The 12,093-nt window shown below is 40.1% G+C and overlaps 1 protein-coding gene across 1 annotated transcript in view; it reads left to right on the plus strand.

Moving 5' to 3' along the window:
• Positions 1-12,093, plus strand: part of PXDNL (peroxidasin like) — a 282,705-nt gene that overhangs the window by 238,571 nt on the left and 32,041 nt on the right. The window contains exons 18-19 of the mRNA XM_045004068.1: positions 2,425-2,559; positions 6,466-6,674. Of these exons, the coding sequence (XP_044860003.1) occupies positions 2,425-2,559; positions 6,466-6,674 (344 nt within the window). The remainder of the gene's footprint in view (positions 1-2,424; positions 2,560-6,465; positions 6,675-12,093) is intronic.

Consider the following 12,093-nt stretch of genomic DNA (forward strand, 5'->3'; position numbering starts at 1 on the left):
TTGTTACACATTTACCTCAGGTAAAATGTCTTTTTTTCCCCAGTAATCCATAATCATTTTATATTTTATTTCCTAATGTAATTTTCCCTTAGATGTTATTTCTGAGTTGTATTTATTCACGTTTGTGTTTCTGTTACTTCAGAACTGTGCTTTAGATTATGTACTCTGAACGTTAGTTTATCTATTAAGTAGTCTCTTGTGCCAAGATTTTGGAAAAGAGTTTCCTCAAGTTAGGCTTTGAATCCATAAATAAGTGGGTCTGACTTAAAAGTTCTGAAAACCCAGCAGATCTCATTGACTTCAGGCACTTACCCAGTTATTACAATCTTGGCCTAGAAACTTTACACATCTTTTGACTATTTCTGTTTGTCATCTCTTCTGTTTTTCCAATAGAGACACATTCATTTATCCAATGTGACTTCAGGACTTCAATTAGTTTTGTAGCTTAAAAAAATTTCTGAAGAGTCGCTTATCTTATTCAGTTATGAGTTTTAAGCACTGTATATCCCCATACAATTCTCCTCATTTGAGTTAATATTACAATCTCAGGTCTTAGTGCTAACAAGTTTGAATTAAGTCAACAAGCTGATAGTCTTTTTAAAAAGGAAAGTTTTCATTCTCACACTCCTTTCTCCACTCCCTCTTGCTCCACTCGTAACATGCCCTGTTGCCTTCCATGTCCACCCTCCCAACATCTTTTTCAGTGTCATTATTGTTAGAACTTGAGCCAAAGTAGTGGTAAAATACTCTTGAGAAAAATAATCATCTTCCCTCTGTTTTTTTTAATTGTTCCCCAAGAGGCCTGTTCTAGTTCTTTCCTCTTTTGTCAATAACATTTTAGGAATAAAATGTTAGGAATAATTCAAGACAGTAGTGGTTTTAACTAAAGTGATCTAGAACAAGTACCTGGTGTAAGAAATCCTTACAGCTTTGTTATTAAGGTGTTTCAGAGCAGAATTAGCAGTAATTATCTTGCACAAAGAGCACTACTTTTCTCTGGTCTCATTTCTCTGGGCTAGTACAGACTGAGTGCTCTGCATGGCTTTCTAGAGGAGGAAGGGGATGGGTTGTTGTGGGTTACTGAACAGTGATCCTCACCAACCAGGTGTAACATTGATGGAACCAATGAACTCCATTCAGTCTGCAGTTGAGATGTGTGAATTGGGGGCAGGGTGGGGAAACAAAAAGGATCCTCAAAGACAGATAAAGAGATGTAGAAAACCCAGCTGAGGGAAGAAGAAATTCCATGTAGAAATATAATATTGTGCTGCTTGTGTGCTGTGACAGTATAGGGGTTTTTTTCCTTAGGCAAATGAGCATGGTGAAAATTGAGAACAGAAATTGGCCTTGTTACAGAAAACTCGGACTAGCTCACAGTCATAAGTGAGAACAAGTCCTATAACACAGAAGATTTTACAAATAGAAATATCATAATATATGTATAGGAAATGCAAGATAAACTTCAGGCCACCTAACAAAGAAGAATGTCTGTCAGGCATGTTGTTCCCAGAAGTACATTTGTGAGAAGTGCTAGTTGGAAACACTGATTTAGATCTTGAAAAGGCTGACAGAAATGTTTTGTGGACCTTCATCTGAGCTTTTTCATGGTCCAGAAGTTAGTGTCAGTGAAGGCCTAATTTCATGATGACAATTAAGACTTGTCTACGTGACATCGCAAAACATGCCAGAAGGGTATAATTTGTCAAACACTCTAATGTGCTTTGCCTTAACTGCCCAGTGTATTGCCAGTGGATCTTGATATTTGTATTGTTTGAACATCACTCAGATACCAGTCATCCTTGGCTCTAGAACTGAAGGGCCAGATGCTCACGTGGTGTAAATTTGCATAGCTCATTGAGACTTACACCAATATAGACCAAGTAAGGAGATGGCTTTAAAAGTTTTTTGTTTGATATAATACTGCTTAGATGTAGTAGCTGATGGTGATTCTTACCTGAGTGAAGTTCAAACAATACAAATATCATAATCCACTAGAACTGCTGTTTGCTTTACTAAAATTATGTGACTGAAAAATGTATATTTATTGTGTTTAGTGTTCAAAGAGGAAGGCAAAGTTGGGTTGGAGCTGGATCTACTCATCCCAATATTTTTTTTCACTGTGTCTCAGACACATTTTGAAATATTAAATCTGAGAAGCTGCTTAGTGTGCAGGTTAATATTCAGCATTCAGATTTGTTTCTAAACTACAGCAGTGACTATATCAAAAACATTTTTGGAGGTTGTCAGATCATAAGAATTCTTTTGATGAAAAATCATTGTGTGTGTTTTGACTTTCAAGGAAAGTTTGTAATGATTAAGTAACCTCTGTAAAAACACCTGCATTCCAAAGAGAATGAGTCTGAAGCAAAATGCCAGTCTAGCTCCATGTTTGTAACTTGAGTTTTACCTGGATTCTTTTTCTAGGCTCTATGGTACACCACTGAACATTGACTTTTGGCCAGCTCTGATGGTGGAGGACCTGATTCCTGGTACAAGAGTGGGACCAACCCTAATGTGCCTTTTTGTCACTCAGTTTCAACGGCTCAGGGATGGAGATAGGTAATCAGGTTTGCATGACAGTTGTGTCCATAAAATGCTAATCTAGTTGCATACCATACAAATGTAATCACCCTTTCCTCCCTGAGTTACTTGGGAGCAGGCAACCCGCACCTGTGCGCCCAGGCACCTGAAGTTGTTGACAGTAAATGAGATCCTGAGTCTCCCAGTGGAGATGTTGAATAGGTGGGAATCCTCTGTCCACCCGTCTGCTGCAGTCATTTTACTTGTAAAGGGAATTAAAATAGGTGGGGTCTCCATCTGGCTGGGCCCTGTACACACTCAATGGTGTGCCTTGGGAGGCTCCAGGAATAAACCTGAGCTAATCTGTGCAATGGGTCTACTTTAAGAATACCAATTATAAACAATATACACCCATTATACATTTAGATTAAAGTTAACATACCTTTACTTAACAATTTACGGAAACATGGTATAACAGATTGAGATTGAATGTGACTACTCAGTTAAATCAGCGGGGGCAGTTCAATAAATCAATTAACAAATACAATATTCAGTAGTGGAGGAAACGTATCTAACTTGCATTTACACTGCCACCTTCTACCTCCCCTGAGGGCACACTCCTCTGGATTTCAGAGTTCTAAACTCTTCCTTGCATGGGTGCACTTGAAGATCTTGAAGCTGCAGACAGCACTCTGGTGGTCTGGTGAATCAGTCCAGCCAAGGCAACAAGGGGCAGAACAATTCTAATTTGGGATCATGCCAAGCTGCACACCCCTTCTGAAGACTGGAGTTGTTTTAACCAAATGTCAGCAACCCTGGGTTCTGGTTCCATGAGAAGACCACTCCGCCTCTTCTCAGACTCAGACAACCCCTGAAAGTCTCTTTGCTGTCCCCTTCCCTTGTAAGCACTTTCCCAAACAAGGGTGGTGGTTACTCACACTGACGTCACTACAGGTCCACCTCAGTTAGCTCTAGGCACAGCAACAGTCTCTGCCCTGCATCCACTGAAGCCATCATCCACACCTGAGGCTCCCTATTTAAAATCTCTCCAGCAGGCTCTCAGCAGCAGCTTCTGGCTTCCTGACAGCAGATTAGCAGCATCTATGGACAGAGCTCCACTAAAACAATCTCAGCACCTCTCCAAAATGGAGCCCACTGCGTGCGGGTGCTCTCTCTTCACCCAAGGCATCATGGGAGTTTTAGTCTCCATGGCTGGATTGCAGTGCTCAAGATTTTCCCAACTGGAATACTACCAATGAAGTTCAAAGGCCTCGCTAATAAAGGGTGCCTACACGCATATACCTCAGATTTGACATAGCATACGATAGTATTTGAGTCTATCATAACTGAGGCTTGAAAGAATCTAAGGAGTTTGGGGCTTTTTACTGTCAAACTGTAGCTGACTTACCAGTTTATCAGCTGACAGCAAAAGTGAAGAAATGTTAAAACTAAATGATTTTTAGATTTAAATGTTTTTTTTACTAGTTTCTTTATAGTTGTACAGAGATAGTAGTAGGACAATAGACAAGCTTCTAACCCTCTTTCCCTGTAATCATTTGCTCTTGTTGCCAGTGTTTACTAAATCTAAAATTAAAAAGCTGTCATTGATCAGGACATGCAGGTGAATGAAACAGGGATGGATGCTAAGGAAGCAGGCTGCAACTTTATAACTTTAACCAAAGGGGGCTATCAACCGCCTTCATGCTCCTTGAATTCAAGACATTTTATTGGATACAGTGCATGGTTAAGTGGCCTCATGTCATATTAACCAATCCATGTCATCTGATCTTCTTGAGCTTAACCCTAAGTCTCAGACCAGGTCTGTAAGATCTTGCCATTCCCACCCATGAGGAGGAATTATGATTCCTCCAAAGGATACCTCAATCCCTGAACACTTAAGGTATCTCCTTCCCTATAGGCTAATAGGTACACCAGCCATATCCTGGGTCTTGTACTGTTTTCCTCTGGAAGCTGGCCCTTCCAGCCTTTGATCTGCACTGCACAGCACCCACTAGACATTTCCAGATTGTTTTCTAATACTCAATTCCTATTCTTATTCCTATAAACTAAAAACGGGCCTCCATGATGCTGCAAGGAATGCAAACTTCTACCCTGTCTGCCCCAGCAGGGTTTGAAGTACGGAAGGTCGATGGCACCCAAGAGAGCCAATCAGCTACCCCATACACACCCTGAGCAAGCCAATGGGAAGCAGAGGGAGGAGGTGAACACTTTCCCCTTCCCCGAAGGCACATTCCCTACATGCACTCTGAGGCACCAGGAGTGTGCATGGAGGGGAAATGCTCCAGCATGGCTGTGCACAAGTGCTCACCAGACCCACTCCACTGCTGGGCTCAACCAAACTTCCCTAGGGAGATGGGGGAGGGTGGAGAGCAGTGTTTATCTCATTTGTGGAATGCTCCGTACTAGTGTATATCCTCCAGTTCAGATCCGGAATAAACCCTTTGTTGTTCCCAAGACTTCTCTGCAGTACAATAAAATGAGATATTTTTAAAAACAAAAATTTAAAATAATATTTTTTTTAAAATAAGGAGTTAGTAGAGCTAATCAAATCTGTCTCATCTCAAGAGAGGAGAGTAGTGAAACATATGCATTTAGCAGTTTAAAAGCTATTATTTAAATAGCACAGTACTGTGAAGTGCATGGTGATTTACTAACATGTCAGAACCCACTGTCCCTGTCATGAAGAGCTTATAATATAAGGGCTTTGTCTTTGTTTTGCAATATGATTCATATTTTTTTTCATTTCTAAGGATTTGGAATGGATCCATTTTCCCATTTATTTGAAAATATTCACAATTAAACATTTTACAAATATTATTGAAATAGTTTGTGTGCTGGGTATTGGTAAATGATAAATGCCATTAACCATTTCAACAGGGTTTTCATTAACCATTTTAAGCATGTTTTTAATAAGTTTTAGAAAAAAAATTATAGCATGGCATTTTTCACAAAAAACAAATGTTTCAAACGAGATCGATAGTTTTACATGAAAAAATATTTGTAAAAAGCCATTTTTCAACTAAAAGCTCTCTTATCTGAAAAAAGTAGCGGACCAAATTCGGTAAAGAATCCTGGTCATGTGCCACATGAGCCATGTTGCGCATACGCTGAGAAGACTGAAAAAATTTCAACTAGATCTCAACTCAGCCCTTCTCAGATTGAAGCCTGAAATTAGCAAACGTATGAGGAGATGCAGAGGGAGAATTATCATGACACTAATTTGGGGCAGGCATGATTCTTGTCACTTATATGCTGCTGTTCGATTGGGGTTTTTTTGGTATGTTGATATTTTCAATTATTTAAAAATGATAAAATATCAGAATGCCGACATTTGAACGCTGAATGTCAGAATACTGCACAATTTGAAACATTTATTTATGATACAGGAAATGCTGGGAACTCCAGTTTGGTAACATGCTTCATCACCATGTATCCCCAATCTCTATACTCTGGGTACATCTACACTGCTGCACATGTAGACATACCTGAGCTTGCTTTCGTTTAGTTAGCTGAAATAACAGTAGCAGTGAAGCTGCTGAAGCAGCACTGGTTAGCCAGTTGAGCATATACCCTGGGTCCCAGGTGGAGTTGTACAGCCTGTGCTGCTGCCTGTGTGGCCAGGGCCTAACTGCTATCATTATTTGAGCTAGTCAGATCAAAGCTAGCTCAGTATGTCTATGCATGCTGCAGTCACAACTCCAATTGCAGTGTTGTAGACATACCCCAGATAATAGCTCAAGATCATAACATTTAAGAATTTGATAAAACTTGAAAACCATGAAAGTAAATGTAAGTGGAGAACAAATGTGATCCCTTCCATATGGTGCATTCTCTGTCTGCTCTTATATTTGCTTCATTATTTGACATGCTGTTAATTCTCAGGCAGCAGATCCCTGATGCCATATCTTTTTGCCTGCTGACTAGGTTTTGGTATGAAAATCCTGAAGTGTTTACAATGGCACAACTCACTCAGCTGAAGCAGGCCTCTTTGGCACGTGTAATCTGTGACAATGGGGACAACATCCAGCAGGTCCAGCCTGATGTCTTCTTAAAGGCAGACTACCCTCAGGGATACATGAGCTGCAGTGAGATACCAAAGATTGATTTGAGACTGTGGCAGGACTGCTGCAAAGGTCAGTAATAAACAGAATAGCAGATGGAAAAATTAGTAGTACTACTAACTCTCAGATAATTTTTATTTGCCAAAACTGTGTTTTTCATTTTTGTTGTTCTTACAGTATGTATAGTGGCAGGCTCTTCAATAAAAAGAAGAAAAGAAAACCATTTTGAAAGAATGATTTTAGTTTGGATACAGAGATTATTCTACACAGTAAAATTAAACTATTCATGCATAGAAATAACTCCAACTTTTTTCTCCTGAAAAGGCACTGTTGACCACTAATAATACTAATTAATTGCTAACGATTACTCTGAAGATTAAGGAGAATTTTTGTACTAAGTGTGTGGGAAAGTGATCAAACTGATTCTGACTTACAGGTCATTAAGTATTTTGATTTGAAGTTTTGACTTGTATCTAATCTTTGTGTCCTGTTAGCAAAATGACCTGTTGCTACCTCTTCAAACCATCCACATAGTTAAATCTCCTTGAGAACAGACGCATTGGCTATATTTGAAGAAAATTGCTTATAATTAAGCAGAGTTATTAATGACTGTGACTAACTGTAATGTTTATGGTGTGTATAATATTTTATGAGCAATTTGTCCATTAGTGGGGCAGTTTAGAGAGATTAGAAAAGGTTTTTCCCATAGTTCAGGTGATTGAAGCTATAGTCTTTGGAGATAAAAGACCCAGTTCTAGTCGCAGGTTTGCGTGTTCCATCTAGTACTGGTTTGTTACAATGGATTTTGTTCAGGATGACTCTCTACTGTGTTTTTATGCTAAGCAAGAAGAAAATTAGTCAAGCTCTTCTTGAGTTACAGGTCATTACTCTGAATATGAGGCTACTCAGTAGACATACTGATTGGTATAGTGAAAGCTCACTGGATAAAGTTATCAGGGCTTGACAGGGAACTGTTTAAGGTCTATTAGGCTGGATGATGCTTTATAAAGTCTATGCAGGGAAAAAGAAAGGATCCCTGTGAATAGTTCTTAAGCTCCAAAGGGCAGTAAAAAGCAATGACAATTGGGGACCACCAAGAGCACTTGTGCTCAAAAGTTCTGTAGGGCAATGGGAAGAGAGAGGAACCCTGTTGCCTGTGGAGCTCATGTCTTCGTCATAGCAATAGTATCTGGAGGGAGTTATGAACTTCACAAAGCAAATAGTATGCTCAGTGCACTGGTAAATGTAAGCCAAATCCTGCCCTGTTCTCTGCAGCCTAGAAGAGGTCTGATCCAACAGAACCATTCAGGGGTCTCCGCTCAGGTGCTTTTGGGGCATGAAAGAAGCTGGGCTGGAGCTAGTGGATCTGTGGTTCTGTCTATGGAGTGGGGGAGGGATTCTCATATCCACGGTGTGGGAGAGGGTTTCTTTTCCCTCCATTTCCAGTGTGTGGGGCTTTCTTACTCAAGCTGAGTACAGTGTTCTGGGTTTACAATAAATGAAGGAACCCAATCCTTAGTGGGAGAGTGGGAGACTCTCATGTGATTTTTTTTTTTGTAAATGGTGGCTTCACTACATTACAAGGCAGAGCAAATGGGGCACAGACTGGCTTAAGCTGCCAGCTAAGGTTCCCATTGCATAAAGATAGATCCAGGTAACATACAAGTGCCCTAACTGGCTCTACACCTGTTGCTTCTAGTCCCCCAGCATAGGGGATGGTCTGGAGTGGGAGGCTATGGACAGAGTTCACTACAATCCTGGGCCAACGAAATGGCTCCTCTGGGGGCATATACTGTCCAGTTAAGCCATGGGCTGCTCTAATTTACATCAGTGACCAAAAGAGCCCCCATCTGACCCCAAGACCATGGAGTGCAAAGGTCACTGTAATATAGTGGGCAGGTCGTTTAGGGGGAGTTGACTTAGCCTCACCTGCATCTAGTTATCCATCTCCCTTGGGCTCGGACTCATGGATCAGGTGACCAGGCATCCCATGATGATACTCCAAGGGTGGGGCTTTAAGAGGGAGCCTACTCTCTCATAGATAAGGAATATCAGAGGTTATGAAAGACCTAATGGAAGGCTCTGTGGAGTGATCCAGAGTCTGGAGAGCAGAGGAATCATGGGGTTTTTTGTTGTTGTTTTTTAACTGTTTGAATTGGGAGTGGGTATGCTCCCCAGAGTTTTTAACTTCTTATTTTGTTAAAATATCTGTCTTCTTTTGTCTGTTTTGTTTGGTGTTATGTATCTCTGTTTGAGCTTCTGTCATTTCTTATATTATAACTTGGATTTTTAGAGCGTTTCAGTGTCCTTAGTACTAGTATATTTGTCCTTGTCCGGCTTTACAATAAGAGTTTCAAGCAAGTGGTTCTGAAACAGCAGAAAGGCAACTTTGAGAGATTATGCCATAAGACAAAGTTAAATATAGTAACTAAATTCAAAAGCAGGACTGAAAACAATTTTATAGCTTAATTGTCTCATTATAGTTTACTGTAAGCTGTTGGAGTCTGATGTTCTCCACACTGCTTTGAAGGGCTTCTTTTCGTTAATCATGCAACAGCTTTTAATAGAATGAATTTATTAAGGGAATGTTTTGGTAATCTAATACACATCTTACTATCTAATAAATTCAATTTTCATTAGTCAGCAATAATTTTCAATGCTGGGGATACTTTAGCTCACAAATCTGAAAAAAGGAAATACAGATCTCTGGAATACCTTAAGACCTCAAAGTGAGAACTCGCTGTGAAACTTCCATCTGGAAATCACAAACCAGATGGTTTCATATGTCCCAGAAGAAAATATACATCTGTCAGTTCTTCCTGCAACTGTTTGTATTTGAAGAAGGATTTATTTAATCAACTGGCAACATGGCTTAGTGTGTCACTCACATCAATACAGCATGTAGACCTTCTGTACCAGGAGTGCTCTTTCATTTCTAGGATGCACCGGAGATGATGATTTCACTAAACAGATGTAGCATGATTGTGGATTTTAATTGCACCAGGCATAAAGATGATGAGGAAGAGCAGTTTCAATTACTGGAGGTGGCTGAATCAAATAAATACCCCAGGGCCTATGCAATTTGCCTTTTGCTCAGAATGCAGAAATGCTTATCTATTGACTGACGGCCAAATTGTGACTGGCTCTTGCACAGCATGCAGCGTCATGCCCCTGCAAGGAACATCTTCACAACCCCCACCCTGCACGCACACACCCAGAGTTGCACAGTGCCTCAACAGAGGTGAGAAATGGGGCCAGAGCGCGTAGGTTGCCCTTGGAGAGAACTGGTGCAGCTTGAGAATTCTTAGCACATTAGACTGGGATTTGTTCTGCCTGGAGGAGTGTTGTGGCTCTGCATTGCCTTGTTTTCAGGCCAGTGTCTACTGCACCACAATTGTGTCCTATGGGAAACTGAATACAATTTTATCATAGAGATTCTTACATATGATTCCAGTTGTTCCCAGAGTATGAAGTTTCTTCCTTATCCAATATACCTATTCCTTCTCACCATACCCTAGGCTTAGCATTTGATGTTATCTAGCAAGGCCTATAACAGAGTAATGGGATAATTTGGGACTTTATCTAATTCCCAGTGAAGCCAATGGCAAAATTGTCATCTGGATCCAAACTTTCTCAAAATTTGAAGATATTCAGATGTTTGGTTTGGCCCTTTTTAGCGATTATAGGAACCAATAACAAAGTCTCTCGAAGTTTAAGGAGGCTGGGCTGTAGAGTTTCACTTCAACTCAGTTTATGATGATTGAGCTAAAACATAAATGGCCAAATGCAGTGCATCAACGCAGACATTATACATGCATGTTTTGATAATTTACCTGTTGAATTTTATTCATTTACTGAAGTCTTACCTTTGCTCTTTGCCTTTTTAATTTTATTTGGAACCATGGTTATCCCCACAACATTATTTCCCTGATAAATATCTCCAACACCAACATGCTCAGGCAACTTTTTGGCTTTGAGCTCCCGTGTAAATAGCCAGGGAAGCGTGGGTTGATCGTAGCAGCTACATATTGCTACTTCTGCCCTCCTTCTGTAACGTGCTCACTCAGTCTGGCTTTCTGTCCCCTTCTAGTGGGTGGCTCACACAGAAGTTTGAGTTTGCTACTGTCATAGGCTAACAGATGTGAGTCTTTCAGCTCAGGAAGTAGTGGCTCTGTGTGGTCTAGCCACTGTGAGAACAATCTGTAGTAAGTGTAGGTTAACTACCATTCTGAAAAAGCTTTACATTATGGAAACAAATATGTAACCGTTTTCCTTGGAAACAATTTTAGCACCAGTTTTCCACTTGGAGCCTAAGATGGACACCCATGGACCTCATCTAAGTAAAGTGGAATCCATTGTGGCAACCTGTAACCTTGCCTTCATGGGTTACAACTAAGAATATCAAATTTAGAACAAACTGCTGAGGATTAGGGCAGACACACCCCAAAACTGGTGGTTATTCTCCCATAAGATATACCAAACCAGCAACAAAAGTAAACTTCTGTTTCATCACACTGGCTAACAAGAAGTCAGAAAAGCAGTTGTCTTAGGCATTCCAGTCCTTGTATCACCACCAAAAGCATTAGACTTAAAGATGAGTGGTTCTTTAAAACCAATTTCATCAAATAAAAGGCTCTTCTGATCCAAAAGAACCAGCCACACACCCAGGTCAATATACAACTCAGATCCTACCCAATAATCACGCTGTTGCCAATCCTTTAGTATCTAAAATCTAAAGGTTTATTTCTAAAAAGAAAGAGAGAAAGGTGAGTTAAAATTGGTTAAAGGAACCAAATACACCCAAAACCTTTGCATTTATTGCATCAGGCTTGTAGCAGTGATGGAATAAATTGCTGGCTTAAGTCAAGTCACTGGTTGCTTCCAAATTATTGGAAGGTTCTCAGTCCCTTGGTTAGAATGCTCCCATTAGTGTAAGTTCACAGTCCAGAGGTTTGAGCAGGAAAGAGGCAAAATGGAGATGTTTCCAGGGCCTTTTATAGCTTCTGCTGTGTGGAGGGAAACCCATTATTTCAAACAAAGCCCTCAGCACAACTAATGGAAAATTACAGGTATCAAGATGGTGTTTGGAGTCACATGGGCAAGTCACATGTCCATGCAGGATTTCACTTAGTCACAGCAGAAAAGTCCATTAATTGCAGATGAATGTCTTCCATTGTGAGTTAAATGTTCTTTAATGGGCCATTCACTTGAATAGTTCCTTCAAAATGTGCTGGATAAATACCTTGTGGGTGCTACACAGAAGCAAACATTTGAAATGCAGCTATAGAGCCAATGCTCATAACTTCAATTACAAAAATGATACATGCATACAAATAGCAAAATCATATTCAGCAAATCATAACCTTTCCATAGACACCTTACTTGACATACAAGATTTGTTGCAATTATATAACAGTGGTAGCAACAATGCTCTACATGGTAATATTTTAATCAGATAATGTCACACAACCATCCAGGGAAATCTTCTTAT

This window comes from Mauremys mutica, chromosome 2 (assembly GCF_020497125.1).
Source record: "Mauremys mutica isolate MM-2020 ecotype Southern chromosome 2, ASM2049712v1, whole genome shotgun sequence".
NCBI lineage: Eukaryota > Metazoa > Chordata > Testudines > Geoemydidae > Mauremys > Mauremys mutica.